Consider the following 22,623-nt stretch of genomic DNA (forward strand, 5'->3'; position numbering starts at 1 on the left):
GGTCGAAGGGCACGTTTCCGTGCTGTGTGACCCTACAACAGAGGAGAGAGGCTTGAACCCTCGACCCCTGAATATTTCCAACCATCCCCAATTAGTCCCGATTTTATAAGAATACAAACCTCGATGGTTTTACATCTTGGTACAGTTTTATGCTGATGCTGCATTTTAATGCGTTAAATACCGTAAACAAATGCAACCAAGAATACATTAAATTACACCCAAGGCCAAACATATTCACCTGAAATTTCTGACTAATAACTTAAGACGAGTTAAACCGTTATTTTTAAGTGCTTTATGAAAACTCTTAGGATGCAACTGTAAGTAACTCATCGCCTACTTTCAGGATGTCTCCACGTCAGCGCACCATGTACAGTCTCAGTGACGCTGCCTAGGCAACCTTACGTCACCTCACTGAGCCCGGCCGCTTCCCGCGGGCACCATGTGCCACGTTGCAGCGTGCCTCACGAGGGCGCTGTCGCGCTGCGTGCCGGGATCTGCGTGTGACGCCACCCATGCCAGGTCATCATTCGTGTCGTACTTACCGCGCATGTGTGAAGTGAGCGCGCCTTCGGCGGACTACATCTCCCGTCAGGCATTGTGGCGGCGCTTGGTTGGAAGAAGCGGCGGTGAACGTTACCCAATGGGAAGTCGCCATACTGAAGTGTTTATGCGCTGCTGGCGGGGTTGTTAACGTACAGTATGGCGGACGATGTGGAGGGCAGCAGTGGCGGTGAAGGGGGTGGTCCGTCTTTGGATGAGGAGGAGGCGGCCGGGTTGGCTGGTTTTGGTGTCGGCGGCTTAGTGTTTAATGTCTGCCTGTTGTTACTGGCCTTGCTCGGGGTCTACAGACTGTACCGGAGAAGGAGGGGCGGCGCGGAGACCGAGTGCAAAGAGCCCGCGTTGCCCAAGATGAAGAAGCGCGACTTCAGCCTGGAGCAGCTGCGGGAATACGACGGGCTTCAGAACCCGCGGCTCCTGCTCGCCGTCAACGGCAAAGTTTTCGATGTGACCAAAGGGAAGAAATTCTATGGACCCGGTCAGTACAGCAACAAATCGCACACCGATAAACAAAACACAATATTTCACTGTCACGGAATGCAGATGGATATCTGACCTCATACACTTAGCTAATGCTTGGCTGCGTGTGTCTGTGTGTGAATTTCCCACTCATTTATTCTTGGTATATGTTTATGAAACTGCTTTCTGCCCACCTTGGAGTAACAGACCAATCATGGCTATCTCTTCCATAGCGCAATTTGAGCACGGTGCAGAAACGTGAGGATTAGGAATTTAAGGAATGGTTTTTGTTCCATCGTTGTAGTTTTTGACTTAAAATGCTTCAGAGGAAACGCAAGGCGCACAATTTTCTTTCATGTGTATTGCACACTTAAACTTTGTGGACCCGAGAACGATGTCTTGTGCAATGCTGGAAGCACACACAACACAACATAGGAGTAGGCCACCAGACCCCTCAAGTTTGCCCCACCACTCGGTACTATCATGACTGATCTATGCTGGCGTCAGCTCCTCTTATGTGCTTCGCCATAACCCTCAATTAGCTGATCTTTCAATTATATATTTGTGTATCGCCGCCTTAAATGTATCTAATGATCTGGCTTCCACCCTAGGGGGCAGAGAATTCCAGAGATTCACAACCCTCTGATAGCAGCAATTTCTATGCACCTCAGTTTTAAATGACCGACCCCTTATTTTGTATCTATGTCTCCTTGTTCGTGACTCTCCCATTGCTGGCAACATCTCAACATCTACTCTGTCAAGCCTACTTAGGAATTTGTATGTTTCAATAAGGTCGTATATGTTTCAATAAGGTCAGCCCTCTAAACTCCAAGGAATATAGAGCCAAACTGTCTAGCCTCTCTTGATAGGAAGTAGCCTTGATTGCTGAGATTCAAAAGAGATTGGAGTGAAAAAAGTGTTTTTATCAGCACAAATTACATTGTCTATTCACTGCCAAACCTGAAGTGGCAAAGATCTGTTACAATTAAGGTATTTATTCCATATTTTTGCATTGTACTTCCAATTTCAGTCATTGTCTTTTGGCCAGTGTTGTGTATATTTTCATGCATTGTCTTGCAATAAGCAAAATATTGGTATTGTTAGTTTGACTTTCATACAAGAAACTGGCAATAAGTAAATGAGAGCATGTGAAAATTAGTTTTAGTAGCATTTTTGGTAGCATTACTTTTTGCTGTGAATTGGTAACATTTGGAGGAAATTTGGTTTCTGGAAGAATAATGTCGTTGAGGGGAGTTGATGTGAGAGAGAATAGTTACAGGGAAATAAGTGGGAGAATGGCAGCTATTGGGAATGCTTTAAAAGTAAACACAAATAATGAACTGAATTGCTTCTTCCTTAACTTCTGACAGTTTACAGGGTTAATGATGCATCACAGATATGAGAAAGAGGACTGCTTGCACTTGTGGGTGAACTTTGCTTTCCTTGTGGTGATGGGTGATTCAGCTTGTCATATGTTTATCAGTTATACCACAAGTTTGAAAGATAAATGACTTTTATTCCACTAGGGTTCTTTGTGGAAACAGAATTATATTCAAGATTTTTGTTGAACAAAATTTTGGAACCAAATATAATTGCATGTGGAAGACTTAGATAACCTGCACAAATCCACTAAATAGTTCTGCTCTGTTTTGGTGTGGGAAATTTAAGAATGATAGGCAGCATTTCATGTTCATTTCATAGTACTAATTACTATAAGGCACAATATCAGTCCTGCAGGTTTAAAAAATTTCTGTCTTTTGGTCTTGGGCATGTACTTGGTATGAGTTTCATTGATGCTGAGATGCTGGGTAAATGCCACTGCCACAGTGTTCTATTAAGGAATATTTTTTTAATAAGCTATTACCAGTGGCTATTAAAACTGGTACTGTTATAAGGCAGAATTATGGAATCAAAATTAGATGTGTATTTTTGGAAAATTGTAAACCCTTCCAGATAAAATAACTTGCATTTATAGTGCCTTTCATGGCCATAGGCCATTCCAAAGTACTTGTGCATATTTGTGAAATGCAGTCTTAATTTACAAAATGCAACAACTAATTTGAATACAGAAAGGTCCCATAATTGGCAAGATGTCGTCTGATTTAGTAATTCATGGGAGAAGTAATGACTAAGACGTAGAACTTCCCATCTCTGCTGAATTATAACATTTTAGAAAAAGGCACTGAATTTTTGAAGTGATCTTGAGTTAGTTGCAAGACAGGTGGCCTTTCCAAGTGTTTTTTTTTATCAAACCAAAATATTTTTATTCTATCGTGGGATGTGGCTGCCAGCCTTTATTGCTTATCTGTTGCCCTTGACAAGGTAGTATGAAATTCTTTCTTGAATCACTACAGTCCCTGCAATGAATTGTTGGGTAGGGGACAGAGTGCAATCTAAAGTTTTCAGATTTGCACGAGTTTCCTGGGGCCCATAGCTTTAGCTGTATAGAGTGTATTCGGTAGTTTCTTTATAATGTGGAGAAAAGTAAATTGGTTGAAGACTGGCTTCTGTAATGCTGGTACCTTTGGGTGGGGTTGCTCTTGGTAATGGCTGATGTACACTTTTGCTTAAAGAATGTCGCAATTATTTCAGCCTTGTATTTTTTTTGTATTTGTACCCCATGCCCCATCGTCAGTACGGGGGGAATGAACTGGGTCCCAATATCTGCAACCTCTGTTGAAATTCAGTTTTATTTAAAATCTCAAATTAGATAATGTACTGTTACAAATAAAAACAGAAAATGTTGGAAACACTCAGCAGATCAGACAGTATCTCTGGAAGGAGAAACAGTTTGTCAGGATGGTCTTGGACCTTGAAAGTTAACTCTGTTTCTTCTTCCACAGATGCTGCCTGCCCTGCTGAGTGTTTGCAGCATTTTCTGTTTTTATTTTAGATTTCCAGCATCTTTTTTTCATTTCCACAAGATATTGTCTTTCAAGACTAAATTGTAATTTGAAACTAACAAAAGCTGCAGGGGTCATTCATGTATTTATTTCCCCCTAATAGTTCTTTGCCTTTTTTTGCTGGGAACTAGATTGTGGATTTCTTTTTAAATCGACTAAGTGGATTCAGATGGCCTTCAGTTATTTGGTGGTCCAAGTGAATTTTAGTGTGCTCGTGGTTAAACTTGAGAATTATAATAGGAATAGCAACTTCCGTTCATATTAATATCTATGAACAGGATAAAAGGCAAAAATCATGTTGAGGAATAAACTCTTAAGATGACTATTCCTGAAAAATGGCACTGAATTCAAGCAAACCAAAAGCTAACACTGATTGTTGGAAATTTTAAAACGGAAAATGCTGGAACAAATAGTTTGTCTTCGTCTGTGAAGAGAAAAAAATTGAGGTTAAAATTCCAAATATTGTGACCAACCACAACTTCATTGTCTTTATTTTCTATGTCCTAAACTAGTTAACATTTAACGGCATGTAGACTTCTATTTGAATTCTGAACTAATATCATTAAATCTGCAACTTTTTAATATTATCTTTCAAGTACAATATAACTCTGTAGGATGTGCAATATTATGTGAAAAGTATTAGAATTTGTTTGTGGAAAATTTGTCAGTGCTTTGAGAAACCTTGTCCGATCTTAAGTGCTGAAAGTTGGTGAAAGGTAATTATTTACTGGCTGTGGTACTTTTGTATTTATTTTTAAAATATTTCAGATACTATCTTCATTTCAAGATGTTCGTAAGTGCAACATCAAGTTTTTAATGGTATTTGTGCATAGTATTTTTAAGCCTGCATTCCAACTTTTTCCAATAAAGGTCACATTTTTATCTAGCACCTTTTACTTTCTCAGTACATCCTAAAGTATTTTACAACAAATGAAATGCTAATCAAGTGTTAAGCTTTTAATCACCCAGTCTGTATGCAGTAAGGTTTCAAGATCAGCACGCAGATTAATCCATGATTTATTGTGGTGTTACTGGTGGAAGTGGGAATGTTGACCCAGACCCTAAAAATTCTGTTGTCTTTTGAATAGTGCAAAAACATTTTGTGTCCATCTGAACAACTACACAAGATCTCCATTAATATCTGACCTGAAAGTGCAAAATAAAATAACTCCTCAATTTGGCATGAATTTCTTATGTTTGAACCCATAATCTCCTGTTTCTGTAGGTTCAAGCAATAGCTTCTGGGTGAGCCCTGCTGATTTCATTAAGTATTGGTGCTGTGTAGTGCTAAAGATATTTTTGCTATAACTATTTGCATTTAAGAGCATACCCACAAGTCCAATTATCTGCCGTTTGCTTATTTGGGGGAAATAGCATAATTATATATGCCCCTCAACTTGCAAAACCTTTAAATGCTGAATAGGAAGGATGTCAGCTGCTGATGAAAAATTTTACAATGACTTAAGTGTTATGAAAAAATTAGGATAAATATAGAGAAAGAGAAGGGAAAAAACTATAAGGTATTTTTTGATGTTCAGTGATAAGCATCAGATCTGAATTTTAAGTCATGAGTTGTGGATTGCTTTAAGTTTATAGGCCTGTTAGGTTTTAGCTTTAATAGTATGAACAACAAAGTCAAAAGATTGGTGATCACACCTGGAGTGAACTTGGTGCAATCAACTCAGTTACTTAGGTGCTGGAGCAGTTCTGTATATGTTGATTTTTCATATCTTTTGACAGAAGATACAAGTGGTTGTTGTTACTCACTGCTTGCTCTGGTATGCACATAGCATAACTTCACTATGGTTAACAGCATTATGTGACTACACCAACATTCCTCCTGTATATTCTGAGCTTCCCTTGTTTCCATGGGGAGGCACTCCATGCTAATGTAGCTCATGTTCTTGAGTACAACAAGACGTTCTGATGATTGGACCCTTCCTGCTGTTGGCAACCATAGAGGTCAGCTGGGAGGAATTGAAGGTGCAAAAGCTGAAACTTGTAATTAAAGTCTTACAATTTAAGAAATAATGATGGGTAGAAGTACTGCATCTAAAAGCATACTATTTTAATTTAAGAAATGTGTTAATCTCTCAATCTGCTGACTAACTGAAATACCACTTCCCCTTTAATTCTTAGTAGCTGATTGAGGTAACTTGGGAGTCAACTGAAATAGTTTGCGCCTTTTCCCCCCTGCAGCTCTACTCATGTGTTGACATCTTATGATGAGTTGACAACTAGGCTCATCCTGTTACGGGTGAAACTTGCACCTTAGTCCAAGTCTATAAATTCATATAGCCCACATTTAACACCAAATTATGGTAAACACTTATTCCCACCTCCCCTCCCAAACAAGTGCTAACACTACAGTGTCTTGGAGATGGGCAAGATAATGGACAATCTACTTTGGTCTTATTGGTTGAGTGTAGGAACAGTAGTGGGTTGTTTAGCCTCTTGAACCTGCTTCACCTTTCAGTAACGTCATGGCTGGTTTGTGACTTAACTCCATATATGATAAGATATATCTTCATTAGTCACATGTACGTCGAAACACACAGTGAAATGCATCTTTTTGCGTAGATTGTTCTGGGGACGTCACGCAAGTGTCGCCACGCTTCTGGTGCCAACATGGCATGCCCACAACTTTCTAACCCGTACGTCTTTGGAATGTGGGAGGAAACCGGAGCACCCGGAGGAAACCCACGCAGACAAGGAGAGAACGTACAAACTCCTTACAACAGCTGGAATTGAACCCAGCTCGTTGACGCTGTGATAGCATTACCCTAACCGCTACACTACCATGCTTGCCCACTGGTCATTTTCCTGTTTCCTTAATGGTTTGGTTAACAATCCTGCCACTTTTCAGAATTAAAATGAAGATTTGACTGAGCATCAATTGTTGAATGTCGAAGATTTTCTCAAATTTCTATGAAGTTAATGTGTTGGAGCAGTTCAGAGAAAGATATACTGGACCAACACTTGCAATGGATGGTCTGTCTTATGAAGAAAGGTCCTTTGAAGTAGGATCTTAACAGAGTGGATGTTGGGAGAATGTTTCGTTTTGAATTAAAACTGGAGATCACAGTTTTAACAAGGGCAAAGGTGAAAATTTTCCTTAAGTGTTTATGAATATTTGTAGCTGTTTTCCTCAGAGTGGCAGAAGCAAAGTCTTTGAATGTTTATAAGGTAGAGGTAGATAAATGCTTGATGAGAGTTGGAGATTTGAAGAGTTACCTTGGTAATCAGGAATATGAAGCTGAGGTTGCATCAGTTCATCGGATTCTATTGAATGGCAGTGCAGGCTCAAGATGCTATTACTATTACTTTGTCCCTTAGTCTTAGCCCCTCCAACTGATGAAAATAATTTTCAACTGCCTGCTTAGTTTCGCAAAACACAAAATAGGATTAGGAGTAGGCCACCAGGCTCCTTAAGTCTGCCCTGCCATTCAGTACGATCATGACTGATCTATGCTGCCAGTTTCCCGTGACTCTCCATTCCCTGATCTTTCAAATATTTATCTGTCTCAATCTTAAATGTATCTAATGATCTGGCCTCCATCTTTTGGAGGGCAGCGTATTCCAGTGGTTCACTATCCTCTGATAGAAGCAATTTCTATGCACCTCAGTTTTAAATGACCAGTCCCTTATTTTGTAGCTATGTCCCCTTGTTTGTGACTGTCCCACTAGTGGCAACATCTCAACATCTATCCTGTCAAGCCCCCTGAGGCTCATGTATGTTTGAACAAGTTCACCCCTCATCCCAGGAATTGGACTGCCTCATCTCATTTGGACTGCCTGCAATGCTACTATTTCTTTAGGTAAAGGGATCAAAACTGCATGGTATTCCAGGTGCAACTTTACCCTGTTCAATTGTAACAAAACCTCCCCATTCTTTAACTACATGCCCTTTATTACAAAGGCCAACATGTCTTTTGCTTTCTTGACTACTTATTGGATTTGCCTGCTAATTTTTTTGTGATTCATGCACTGGAACACCTAGATACCTCTGAACTCCACTCATTGGCAGTCTCTCTCCATTTAGATAATCTGCCATTTGATTCCTCTTAAAGTGCATGATCTCATGCTTCCCCAAATTAAACTCCATTTGTTGGGCTTTTGCCCAATCACTTAATCCATCTATATCCTGTTGCAGAATCACAATGTCCTCATCCCCAGCATGCCCTTTCACCTATTTTCATATCATTGGCAAACTTGGAAACCGCTATAGTTCATTAATGTAAATAGTAAACCATGTGTGGACCAAGAACCAATCCCTGGGGTACTTCACTATTTGCCTCCTTCTGGCCTGAAAAGAACCCATTTATTCCAACTCTGTTTTCTATGTGACAGCCAGTTTTCAATCCACGCTGACACATTTCTTCCAATACTTTGTGCTCTTAACTTGTGCATCAGCCTTTTATATACCACCTTGTCAAATGCCTTTTGGAAATCTAAATGCACTACGTCTATAGATTGTAGATGTAATGCATTTAGATTTCCAAAAGGCATTTGAAAATGTCTTTTGGAAACGCAACCTCGATCAACTCTCCCTGCCACATCTTCAAAGAATTTGAGCAAATTTTTTCAAACATGATTTACTGTTTGTAAAACCATGCTGACTAGATTTCCTAGATGCTTTACAACATTCAGGATCTACAACACTAATTTTGCCTCATAATTTAATGTTTGGAGTCCATAAACATCATTCTGGTAAATTTCTCCATTCTTCCAAGGCAGCATGTTGTCCATGTGATGTGATATGCAGAATTGCCCTTGGTCTCCCAGGTGGACTTTTGTTGTTATATAACCTTTACTCATGGAAACTGCAGACCTCCTAGATATAATGGCTATTATTCTATTCATTATCTTGATTATTTTCTGTACCTCTCCAAGCAATTATAGAGTTCTATGTGCATGGATTCCCAAGTCTCTTTGGATCTCTACATTTCTGACTTTCTATCATATAGAAGGTAATTGATTTCTTTTTAAAGCCAATATGGGGGACTGTAGATTTGCTGATATTGCAGATCCTTTTGCCTATTTTTTTTTCTTTTGGTGCATCTCTGATTTAATAGTAGCATTTTGCCCTTCTTTATCTTTGACAAGTTTAGATATATGGCGTTCTATCCCATCCAAGTTATTTAGTCCTTGCAGGACTCCAGTAATTGTATTCTGAAAATTGTTCCTATTGTCTTTTGTGCCATTCAATCTCATGACTAAATGTTGGCCAAAATAGTTAAGAAAACTCCTCGGCTACTCTTGGACCAGTATCATAGGTTTATTCTTAAACATGCCTTTCAGTGATTTAAACATTCATTTAGAGTATTGAATTGTTTGGCTAAATGCTATCTTTCCCAAAACACAATGCTGGAAATACATCAGGCGATGTCTGATCTGCTGTGAAGGAAGACCTCATGTCTCAGATCAATGACCTTTGGTAAAAACTGAAAACTAAAGCAGTTAGAGCTAGAGGAAGAATGCTTGGGAGTAAGAATTGTTGGGGGGGGAGGGAAAAGATGTATGATTGAATGAAGGGGAAGGCTCTAAGTAGAGGGCTGGAGGGATGGTAGAGGAAAGTAAATTGAGAAGTAACGGGTCAAGAAACGAAAGATGTGACTAGAGGCAACAGCAGGACTGGTTGCTCAAAAATGGGAGTGATGTTATATAATCTCATCTGAAAAATGGTACTGCTAACCGTTCGACACTTATTACTGTTTCATTTAAATGTTAGTGTGGATTTTGTGCATGAATTTCTAGAATAGGCCTCGAACCTTCTGGATTGGAGGTATAAGTGCTGGCATTGAACACTGCTTCCTTAACAGCATGTATTGTGTTGATAATTCTTTTTATGAGCCTTTCTGGTCTTTTAAAAAAGGTTCTATATTTTACATGAAATTCTGTAGACCTATTTTGTGTTAATTTAATGTATTTACTAAAGAATTTGAGGGAACAATGCTTTACCAAACTTTTCAGAAACTTTAGCAAAAGAAACTGAGTTCAAAGTAACTATGAAGTACAGACTAATTAGTATTAATTGTTTCACTATTATTAATCAGCAGTTCTTAGCACAGTAGCAGGGAAATAACTTGCCCTCATACCAATGTGATGCTTGGATCTGTCTGGGTTTTTCAAATTTCATATTTACTTGCAACATTGAGGGCAGCTATTTGGCCCATCGAGTCTATGCCAGCTGTCTGAGAAATTCTATTGATCCCATTCCCGCACTTGCTTTCCTGTAACCTATTCTCTGACAGATGCATAGTAACACTTCCCCAGTTTTCCTGCTAGCTAGTCAACCTAACAGCCAGCACACCTTTTGGGATGTGGGAGGAAATCGGAGCACCTGGGGAAACCAACGTAGTCACGGAGAACGTTCAAACTCCACATACAGACCGCTGAAGGTCAGGATCACTAGAGCTATAAGGCAGCTGCTCTACATTGCAGAGCCACTGCTCCAATCTCTTGTAATTTGTGTTTTTAATTTTTGTGTTGAACAGTATTATCTTAATCTAGCAGTTAATAGAGACTTCTGGTTGGAATGATGTACATTAAGTTGTCAAAGAAAGTTATGCTGTTGAGGAATAGAAAGGTGGAAGGAAATAGAATAGTGTATTTTAAGAGAAAACAAAGTGTGTGAATGATATGAAAGTAGTAATTGAATGAAAGAATAATATGTATGTAGCTAAAACGGAATTGGATCAAGAGCATGTGAAGGAAAGGTGAACGCACCAAACTGTTGGGTTTAAGATCTCTTAATTCTTGCATGCCTTAGATATTCACAATAATATACAATGTGTAACTTGTGAAGGAAGAAGAAAATAGTATCTAAGCAACTGGTAAGCATTAGACATTACATTGTTATTAGTGGTAGTCATCTGTTAAATGTAGATGTAGGATCTACATGTTATGTGAAATGTAGAAAGAGCAGGTTTCTAGGAGTTTCCAAAGTTATATGAAATGGTCATGATGAGGAAAACTGGAAAAACTGCCTGAGCAATTGTCTTTTGTTTATTTGATAATTACTTGATCAGCTGCGAAAATGGTTTTCAATGGTAGAGAAATAGTAGTGTCATTGTATGGAAAACAAAGCTGTTGTTTTAGTTAGTGCAGTCAATAACTTCGCCCAGGCCTCAAGAAGGGAGCAAGATGAACCAAAAGCCAGCAGCTCCAACCAATAATGTCATGGCAAAGATGAACAATATCTGACACCTGACTATACCTGCTTCTTGTAAGGATGCCATTCCCTTTTCTAAATTTCTCCATCCCTGCCACATCTGTTCACACAATCTAGGGCTTCTGAAATGTACTCCCAAAATGTGGCTTCCTCTGCCATTGTTGATGGAGCCCTTGCATGCATTTCCTGCATTTCCCACATGTTTGCTCTCTCCCCCTCCTTCCCAGATGGACAGCAATAGAGTACCCTTGGTCCTCACCTTCACTCTACCAGCTTCCGCATCCAATATATTATACTTTCCCATGTCTGTCAACTCCAGTGTGATTCCACCACCAGTCACATCTTCCCCTCTCTCCACCCCCACCCCCTTTTCTGCCTTCTGCTGGGACCACTCTCTCTGTGATTCCCTGGTTTGCTCGTCCCTCTCCACCCACCCTTCACTATCCACTGGCACTTTCCCCTGCAACCATAGGAGGTGTAACACGTGTCCTTTCACTTATCCTTCGTCACCAACCAGGGACCTAAACAGCTCTTCTAAGTGAGGTAGACGTTCACCTGCACCTCCTCCAAATTGGTTGACTGCATTCTGCGCTCACAATGTGGCCTCCTCTACGTTGGTGAAATCAAGCAATGGTTTTGCAGAGCACTTGTGCTCTGTCCAGAGCAACCATCTTGAGCTTCCTGTTGCATGTCATTTTAACTCTTTCCTGCTTCAGCACTGACCTCTCTGTCCTCCTGTCTTCTCCATTGCCATGTAGAGGCCAAACACAAATTGGAAAAACAACGTTATGCTTGGGTAGCTTACAATATTGGATTTTGGGTAATCCACACCCCCGTGTTCTTGTCCCACATGTTTCTTCTCCTTGTTTGCCTTTCCCAGCCCCTACCTGTTCCATCTACCATCGTTTCCACAGATGCTCCTTGACCTGCTGGATTCTTCCACTGTTTGTCAGTGTCCAATATCTGACATTGTTCTGGATATAAAGCTGCTGTTCTGAGTACTCACACCAAAATTCCAGATTTTGAAAGGAGCAATACAGTGTTGCACTTATGGTAGATGTTTAAGTAAATAGATGTGAAATTTGTATTTTTATAAGGTATTTTCCACTAAAATTGTCATAGCCATGAGTCTTGCTAATCAGAAATTTCTATTTGAATCTCTAAAGTTTAATTTTCATGTTGCTTTAATTTGATCTTTGATTCCAATTAATTCATCACTTAACTGTATTGGATCTTGGGTTGCTGCCCTCTTCATAGAGTATGTATTTGCTGATTTAAGAGCCTGTGTGGCAGGCTTTTTCAATCCCCTCCAGACAGTTAACAGTCTCAGTTGACTAACACAGGAAATCTCTCATAGCTAATGATTTCCCTGAATTTGTATCTTGTTTATAACGTGGCCCTTGGGGCTGTCTTTATCGTAATAATATCTGCAGTTCAAGTCATACAGCTCAGAACCTGGCCATTTGACCCACCATGTCTATGCTGACCATTGAGTACCTAACCTATACTAATCCCAGTTACCAGCACTTGTGTAGCCTACTCTGCCTTGGCCATTCAAGTGCTTGTCCAGATGCTGCTTATGTGAGAATACCTGCCTCCACCACCATCTCAGTACTGTATGTTCCAGACTTCACCCAAAGTTTGGGTGAAAAAATCCTTCCTCGGATCCACCATAAACCTCTTGCTCTTCACCTTAAACCTATGTCCTCTGGTCTTAGACACTTCTGTCATGGAAACTTTTTCTCACTATCTACCCTATTATGTCTCTCTAAAAAAAAAGTTACATGCCTCTATCAGATACCATTACAAACCTGCCCCCCCCCCCCAGTCTCCTCTGCTCCAAGGAAAGCATGCCAGCCTGTCCCACCTCTCCATATAACTGAAATGCTGTATCCCAGACGAATCTCCTCTGCACCCTCCTGATTGTGTGCCGTTTTGGCTGCCACACTGTAGTCCAGCTCTGGCCTAACCAATGTTTCAGATAGTTGGACCAAGGCATCCCTTCTCTTGTATTTTATGCCCTGGTTAATGAAGGCAAGAATCCTCAATTTTGCCACCTCCCTATCTGTGCTGTGCTGCCACCTTCAGGAATCTTTGGACTCGAGGCGTCAAGATCCCTTTCTTCCTCGGTACTCTCCAGTGTCCTTCCATTCATGGTGTATGTCCTACCCTCCTCTGATCTCAAAACTCATCACCTCACATCTGCCATTGCTCTACCCAAATTACCAGCTGATCAATATTATTCTGTAGCCCAAGACTATCTCATTATCAACAAAACCACATTTGCAATCTTGCTAATCATACTTCCTACAATCACATCCAAGTCATTAGAGTATATAACAAATGGTAAGGATCTCACCACTGATTTCTGTGGTAGTATTAATGTATTTCATTACTTCTGAACAATGGTGCACTTAGCCAATTAATCTGTGGTAGTGAAAGTACCATACAAGCTAAAGGTTTTAACACAAACACTGCTCATTGTTATGCATCACATTGTGGCTCAATCTCAATACCGAACAGCTGTTCTTGAGTCAGTCTAGCTTTAACAATTGAACATGGATTAAAAATCTTGGTTTGCAATTAGTTATCTATGTTTTGGAGCTCTCATTTTGAGCGTAGAAAATCTGTGACCATAGATGTCATTATGGCGATTGAAGGACTTTTGAAAAGCACAGATAATCCCAGTGTCTGCATGCGTTGGTACCTCTATCCATCTGCCCTGGAGTGTGAGTACATATAAATATGATCTGATGTAAATGCTTCACTTTTAATGCATAGATTACAGGAAAATAAGTAGGGTAATGGGATTGGTGAGACTTGATGAGGTGAACGGCTATCTTCTATGTCATATAAAATATATGAGAAATCATTCTTGGAAACTAAGAGCTGTTGAATTTGTAATATTTCTGCTTTCCAAATCTTTAAAACTCAAGTCTGGTCTCATTAATTACTGTTTTTGATCTGCCTGATTTCATACTTATGATATTTTCTTCCTCCCATTGAAACTGCCAGAACCATCCCATCAATCCCATTTCCCTACTGATTTCTCTGTAACCTATTCTCTTGCGCCATGCCCATCAACTCTAATTTGGGTTTCCTTCTGAAAAATGAAGTGAGGGATTTGGCAAAAAGTGGAGTTGATTTTTTTTAAGCAAGCCTGTTTGACTTAATGCCCCTTTAGCTTTCTAATCATTTTCATGAGAAGGATTATGGTGTAAAATTGTCTGAAGATGTTTTATGTACAAGATTAAATATTCAAGAATTCAGTTTCAGCTATAAATCCAGACTGAATCTTTTCTCAGTTGCCAATTTTACCAGTTTCTAATGTTCTATTCATTAACTCTTCTTCTTTCCCCCTCCCCACTATCGCCACAGATGGCCCGTATGGTAATATTTGCTGGCCGAGATGCTTCAAGAGGACTGGCTACTTTCTGCCTGGATAAAGAAGCTCTGAGGGATGAATTTGATGATCTTTCTGATTTAAGTGCTGTACAAATGGAAAGTGTTAGAGAATGGGAGATGCAATTCATGGGCAAGTATTCATTGTCTTTTGCTGGTTACATTAATATTCAGTTGATGCATTCCATTAGGAATTGTTAGAACTGTTGTTCACAACTTTTTCTTATTCTTGTTCATTTATATGGTCTCATTTGGAATTCCAATGCTCAAATTGTATTTATTTATGAGCAGGAAAAGGAGATATTCAATGGAAGATAAATACTTGGTCAAAGATGGAAAGGCAAAGGGGTTTGGGGAGGGAATTTATGTGGGGCCTTAGTGGCGGTAGATGTGGACACCAATGACAATGCAAGACTTAGCACAAAACTCTTAATAGGCCACAGTGGTCACTTCCCAATATGCTTCTGAGATTTGGAATACCTACAGCAGACATCTCAAGGCAATGGGAAAATACTACCAATCCTCCAAATTCACTGGAAGAATAAGTGAACCAACAATGATGTTCTTGGAGGTGAATATCCCCAGTATTGAGGGCCTGTTTACAATTAGTCAGCTACATCTAGCTGGCTACATTGTTTGCATGCCTGACACCAGGCTCCTGAAACAGACACTCCATTCTGAGCTTTGTTGTTGGAGGATATTACCAGGCAAATAAATAAAGAAAAATTCAAGAATGTGCTCAAAGCTTTCTCGAAGTGCAATTTCCCCACCTACTTCTGGATATCTCTGGCCCATGACCCTCAAATTGGGAAAGGAGGATTTGGTGTGATATAGGAGAGCCTCCACATCATGCACTGGGAGCACACAGAAACGCTTTATAAAGGTGGGGGGAGGGTGAAGGAGTGCATCAGCTCACAATCTATCCACCTACTATAGCAGAGGCAGTGGTCCTTACAGCCACCTCAGAACCCAAAACAAGAGCCTGAGGAGGAGGAAGGGTGGGGGTTGGGGGGGGGAATATGTTTTGTGTTGTACATGGAAAAAAATGGAGTTGATGGTGAGGTGTTCTGGGGCTGTGGAAGGTTAGCGATATGAACTATGAGAATATGAAAGGATTACACACAATAGTTCTGAATTTCTTATTCTATTGGGAAGCACGGGGGGAATATGTATGGGGTGAATAGGACTTGGTATGGGACAAAATAAGGACAGCAGGTTGTTGGATAAGGTGTGCTCAAATTTAGAGAGCAGAAACGCCTAAGGGGATAAAATGCTAAGATTGCAGCTGCTTTAACCTGTATAGTATAAATATGGCAGAAGATGAAATCAGGGCAATAGATTGTCTTTGGTCTTTCCAGTGTTTAACTGGTAAAATTGTAGAATATTTAAGAGTATTAGAGAAGCAATCTGACAATAGAGGCATATCAGTACATATATAGATACTGAAATTGTTCTTGGGGTTATCATTGGGGCAGCACAAATGATGAAAGAACCCAGGGATATATTGCAAGGAAATCTTGTGATAATAGTATGTGGTTGGTATGGAAACAATTGGATGTGCTCTGACTTGGTGGAACCATACAAGGGTAATTTCACTGAGTGAACTATGGAGAAGTGTGTGAGGAAGATAATGTAAAAAGCTGCAGAGGTCAAGGGGTCGTAGTCATGCTAAAAGCTATCATTTATGATTTTTGGTTGGGGCACTTTCAGTTTGATGCTGTTGCATTGGAAGAAACCTGAGAACTTTAAACAGATTGAATATTAAAATAATTTTAGTGACTCTGGAGAGGAAGGTGAAATTCAAGATCGGGTAGGGGTTTCTATGAACAAAAGAATTCTGGATGGCTTTTTTTTCAGCTGGTGACGAGGAAAATTTTGAAAAGGAGAACCTACTTGCATGGGTTTAGAAAGCATGCTAGCCATAAATTTTGCCAGGGAGTCTCCTATCAGAGTACCATTGACCAGAAACTTCACTGGACCAATCACAAGTATTGAGGCAACAAGAGAAGGAAGAAGGCTGGATATACTGTGGCAAACATTACATCTGACTCCCAAAGCCTTGCCATTATTTAAAAGGCACAAGTCAGGAGTGTGCTGGAATAACTTCCATTTGCCTTGATGTGTTCAGTTCCAAAAATATTCAAATCAGCTTGCTTGATTGCCACTCCATCCTTCACCCTAAACATGACACCCTCCACCACTGGTGCACTACAAAATGCTAGTCATTTGCCAAGATTTCTTTAACAGCACGTTCTCACTTGTTACCTCTGTTTCCAAGTAGAACAAGGGCAGAAATCCCATGGGAGCCCCACCAATTCACCAATTGCTCCTTTCTGCCCCCCCCCCCCCCCTTAATTGCACACTATCCCAACTAGAAAATATATTACTGGGTCTAACTCCTGAAATTTCCTACCCAACAACATTGAGAGTACAAAGCCTAGATGGACCAGCATTCAAGTGGGTGTCTCCCTTTGCGGCCTTAAGGGCAATTGATGGGTGATAATAAATGTTGCAGATTTGATGATTACACTTGAAGGGGAGATTAGAAGAATTCCGAAGAATTGATGGTTGTGAGCAAAATAATCCAGGGCTGTTGGGTAATCATGATATAGTGGTTGGTAGAGTATGAAAAAATGACCTCAAAGGAGAAGGTAGCAAAATATTGGATCTCTTCACCATCCCTCAGCCCATTTCCAGTATGAGTTCACACAAGACGATAGTTTTTAATCTGCTGTCAACAATGCAAACAGAAGTTGAAGTTTCTTTAAGATTTTGTTTACCATTTTTATAATGCAACATCTTGCATACATAATATTAATAAATGCTAGTTCTTAATGAATATGTAACACTAACTCATTCATTACAAATTGTGTGATTCTTTTTAAACCCATGTGATATGCTATTGCATTGCTTCTCTCATGATTTGGTCATTATTTCTCTCAATCTATTGCCTAAATCTCAATAGTTTCCAAACTGCTTGGCTTGGTTACTGCATTATTACAATGTCACTAATGCCTTTTATGTTGTATTGACCTACCTTGTCTGACTTAATTGTTCTGAATCATAAGATTGTTGGTTCAAAACCTGACAGTAATGTAAGGCAATGGTTCACAATGTGTGAATTGATGCTCATGCTCGTAGAATGGTATGGTCCAGCTCACCTGAATCGGGAGCCACTCTTCTACTGACAATTGCAGTGGTAACTTGGTTCCTGAAGCTGGCTCCTAATGGGCAAAGCTGAACGGTGCAGGGCCTTCCCATTATAAATAGTTTGATCAGTTTATCAGGTGTGCTGGCTGTCAGCAGCATCACAAAGTGCTGGAGGAACTCGGCAGATCAGGCAGCATCTATGGAGGGAAATTGACAGTTGATGTTTTGGGTCGAGACTTGTTAAAGTTTGAGCTTTTGTACTTCCAAATTGGACCTGATGCTAAATTTTTAGTAATCTAAAATTAAATGATTTTTAAATTGTTGTTTATCAACTTGAAAACAAGTTTATCTATTAAATATATTTAACATGACTAAAACATGCAAGTTACCTGGCTTGTTCAAAGGACAGTTTTAAGCATAACTGTTATAGAAACTGCAGGAGGCTTACATACCTCCACTGTGCTCGAAGATGTTCAGTGTCTGAACGTATTCTGATTTACAGCAATGACTGCCCCTCAAAGTTTGGTGTTTCTGTGATTGTGATTAGCCTTCCAATCACTAACTTGGGATGACACTTCTGTAGTGTCAACATCACTACACTGAGATCTGTAATATCAACACCTGATGATGGGGAAATGTTCCAATAAGATTCTTCAAAGTTAACTCATTTATCTATCTTTGCTATGTGAAATGTTTTGAGATCTCAAGATGCAACAAGGCATTATGTAAATACAGTTTGCTTTTTATTTCTGTATTTATTTTGTGATAAGGTTATCACCTCCAATCAAAGTTGACATTTCTTCAATCCTGTTGTGCAACACTGCCCAATGTTAAAAAGAAAAGATTGAGTTAGAGCCACTAAGAAAGAAACCTGGTAGAAGTTGAACAAAGAAAAACAAACTGCTGGAGGAATTCAGCAGGTCAGGCAGCACCTATGGAGGGAAATGGACAGTCAACATTTCTGGTCAAGATCCTTCATTCTGGACAAGTTGAAGTCCAGTAAAAGATGAGCTTTGTGATACCCAAGGTTTTTCTCTTTCTGATGCACACCACCAGAAAAAAAAATGGACAATATTATTTACTTGGGTATCAGCTTTCACAAAACTTGTTTTGAGATTTATTCAGAGAATGGTACAGTTAGTGTTTCGATATGGTGGTTATATTGTAGTAAGGAAATATATTGCTAAAACTGCATTGAGTGACCACGTTGTGCACCAAATCTCAGGAGTTGCATTCCTGAATATGCATATATCAGGTTTTCTCCAATGTTTCCCCAGGTTTTCCACACAATTCTCAGTGAAAATTGGCGTTTCAGTGGTGGTATGAATGTTCTTCCAAGAAAATTCAAGCTCTATTTGACTTGATAGAAGTGTACAAGATGATAAGAGGCATAGATCGAGTGGACAGTCAGAGACTTTTTCCCAGTGCGACAATGGCTAACACAAGGGGACATAATTTTAAGGTGATTAGAGGAAGGTATAAGGGGGATGTCAGGGGTAAGTTTTTTTTACACAGAGTGGTGGGTGCATGGAACACACTGCCTGCAGAGGTTGTGGGGCAGATACATTAGGGACATTAAAGAGACTCTTAGGTAAACACATGAACGATAGAGAAATGGGGGGCAGGGCTATGTGGGAGGGAAGGGTAAGATAGATGTTGGAGCAGGATAAAATGTCAGCACAACATTGTGGGCCGAAGGGCCTGTACTGTGCTGTAGTCTTCTATGTTAAGTGACTTATGACCAAAGAATGTAAATTTCCTGCATTTGCATCCAATTGTTATTGTTAACATTGAAGGAGCCAAGGTCAATATTTCTGGTATTCTGTGGTGTCTTAAAAATTTTGCAGAAAATATATATTTCTCTGCTGAGGCTGTCTTTATTTGGATGCATTTTTTTTCTCATCAGAATCTTGAATGTTAATAGAAATAGGTGAACTGAAGTTGTATTAAACATGTTGTGTTTAATGTATGTAACTGATAGCTTTAATTTTCATAACTTTGATTTCTTTTGCACTGATTTACATTTTTACTTTCTGAAATATGCTGGTATAACTTAAGCTTAAGTCAGTGATGACAAGGTCAGTGTATATTTTGTGATTAAACTGGCCTAACTCTGGAGGAAATTGCAACCCACTACAATTCCCTTTGAAACTATAACCTTGCAAATTAGCAGAGGACGTCAATAATAGCAGGATCCATTGTCTGGAAATGATTGCATTATTATAATTAAAGCCTTTGTTTATGTAGTACAGTGCAGCACTAGTACAGTGTTTTACTGAATCGAAACCTGTTATTTGATTTACAGAAAAATATGACTACATAGGCCGACTGCTGAAACCATGGGATGAACCATCAGAATATACAGATGAGGAAGATGTTAAAGAGCATTCAAAACAGGACTAAAACTGTTCAGCAACCAAAGCAAGAGCCTTCAGTGCTGCAACCTATTTTATTCAGATTTCTGGAGCTTTTGTTTTCTTCATGAGCTACAAATGATAGAATGCAAAATTTTGCATTCAAAGTAAATACTCTTGTGTGGAGACTTAAATTAAAATATCCAGTAAATGCTGCCAAAATTGTTTTGTGGTTGTTGTAACAAGTCGGGTAAGGTTATGCCTATGTTGGCAGGGAAAAAACGCCCAGGTATTGATTTAACTTGGGTTTTTTGTTTGCCAGTGGGTGAGGGGATTTGGAGATAAATGTGCTGAAGCCATCCGACATTAGTGTTTCAGGATTATTTGAACTGGGTGTTACAGGGCAAGGCCTCTTCGTCTTGGGATCCTTGATTTGTGCATTTTTTTTAATGTACAGCATTGCAAGCAATTGCCAGTGATCTTGCTTTTACAATAACAGAATAAGTAGCGCTACTGAAAGCTGGGGTTTAGAATTGATTTTTTTTGAATACTCTGCACAGTGGTTTTAAATACATTTTCCCATAAAACTGCACTAAATCAGTATACAGTAATCAAAGGAAGGAAGGAATACTAGTAACTGATTGTGCTGGCTCAGTTTCAAAAATGCTATGTTTTTTCCCCTCCAATGTTACACAACTGTGTTTCTCTGCAATGATGTAACACTGAAGTCTGGTTTCCCCTCCATTTATTAAAATGTAGGTAATATTCATTGTGCCTTATTTTGATTACTTTTCTACTTCAACTTGAAATATTGTAAATCCATTTCCCCAAACCTGAGCCAATGTTGTAATAGTGTTCAAAGGAGAAAAGCAGTCATTGCATGTATACCTGTTTATCATTGCCTGTATAATATGATATTGCCATTGTTTGAGTGGGGAGATAAATCCACTCATTCTGATGTATTTGCAGTTAGCATATCCAGTGATACTGCCATATTTATGTAGTGATGTATAGTTTAGTGGTGTTATAGTAAGAAACCCAGATTTCATGATTTACTTCCCTCTTGTTTGGAGTAACATTTTTAATCTGTGGAAGAGGGAAGGACCTTTAGCTTACGTGGAATAAAATAAAATTGGGATGGAAAGACATTTCAAATTTTGTAAATATGTGTATCTGTTTTAATAAAAGCATGTACAACAACCAGACAGACCTGACTTTGTGTAGAGTAACAAATCTTGAACCAGAGCGATAGGTTATGATGGATCAGATGAAAATTGCACAATAAACAGTTGTTTATTAATATTTGTCTGATTTGTGATTTATTTTGAAATTGCTTAAAATCACTTAATGCCTTGGGTAACAACAAAGAAAGATTTAGATTAATTTGGCTTAACTATTTCATTTTTAAATGTTTCTAGCCTTATGACTTGTGTACTGGTAAATTTGAGCAAAGTTTTGTCTGATATTCAAATCGTATCTTTTATTAAATGGATGAAAATCATTGTAATACTAAAAGATGAATGCATGATACAATGGAAAATCGCTAACTTAATGCTTTTATTACTGCACTCTGTAGGAAGGCAAACCTGTTGTTTGCAATATCGTGTCATCAGATATACCCATATTTTTATGAACAGGCTTCTAAGCTGTTTGAAGTACATATATTAAAACAAAAAAAATCTGAAATGCAGACTTTGTGGATTCCTTTTTTCTGTCATGTCAGTCTTTTACATTACAAGTATTTACAGTATACTTTTACAGTATTTTCTCTGAGCTATTTTGCCTTTTTTACAAATGCAATGTATTTTCATTGAACTTAATTTAAAAGTGCTTTAGCTTCTTTTAAGGCTGGACATGTAGAAAGCCCCCCTATTTATATATAAATGTTTAAATGTTTCTTGGAGCATCTGTTAATGTTACATTTTTTAAAATGTGCAAACAATAAGTTCAGATTTGATTTACAATAAAGCTTCAAAAACATCACATTTGTTGGCACAGCACACCATTTTCATATTAACTAAGGGTAGTTAATGTATTAATGTGCAGTAATGTTATTGCAAAGATCTCTATCTCAGATTTCAATGGAATGTGTTCATGTGCACCTGTATTAATTGTGATACTAATTGTGATACTAGCTGTAATAAGAAGCAAAAAAAATTGATGGAATTTGGAGATTGGTTTTAGCCCATGTTAGGATGTGTAACAGATAATGAATTAGCATGTTTTAGTTAAAGTTTAGTACTTGCTAACTGTTTCAATCAAGTTGCATGTAAAAGGAATCCTTTCTACTAAATCTTAGATCAGTCAGTGTTGGGGAGCTTTTGTTCTGTAGATTGTTCTGAAGATGGAAATAACTTTGTTCTGCCACAAAGAAAGTGTGAAACATAACTTGGACATAATTGCAAGAATCCATCTGGTTCAATAGGTGCTTGGCCACCATTACTGTTACCAGCTTTTTTATGCCATATTATTTAGTTTAGTTAATATAAGTTCTTTCTCCTACCATGGTGGGATTTGAACAATTTTCTAGACTTCATTTTCCAGTGCATTAACATAAACATTATGCCACCTTTACTTAACTCACTTTCTGCATGAGTCCAAATGCTTTGTAATACATGGAGCC

The 22,623-nt window shown here is 38.9% G+C and overlaps 1 protein-coding gene across 1 annotated transcript; it reads left to right on the plus strand.

The window, feature by feature from the left end:
* The first annotated feature begins 648 nt into the window (after positions 1-648).
* On the plus strand, positions 649-21,683 carry LOC127583386 (membrane-associated progesterone receptor component 2-like). The gene is given in 4 exon segments (XM_052039309.1): positions 649-1,036; positions 14,473-14,486; positions 14,488-14,629; positions 19,952-21,683. Coding segments are annotated over 4 exon segments (591 nt in total). The 5' UTR covers positions 649-699; the 3' UTR covers positions 20,050-21,683.
* Positions 21,684-22,623: the final 940 nt, after the last annotated feature.

This window comes from Pristis pectinata, chromosome 2, assembly GCF_009764475.1.
Source record: "Pristis pectinata isolate sPriPec2 chromosome 2, sPriPec2.1.pri, whole genome shotgun sequence".
NCBI classification, from domain to species: Eukaryota; Metazoa; Chordata; class Chondrichthyes; order Rhinopristiformes; family Pristidae; genus Pristis; species Pristis pectinata.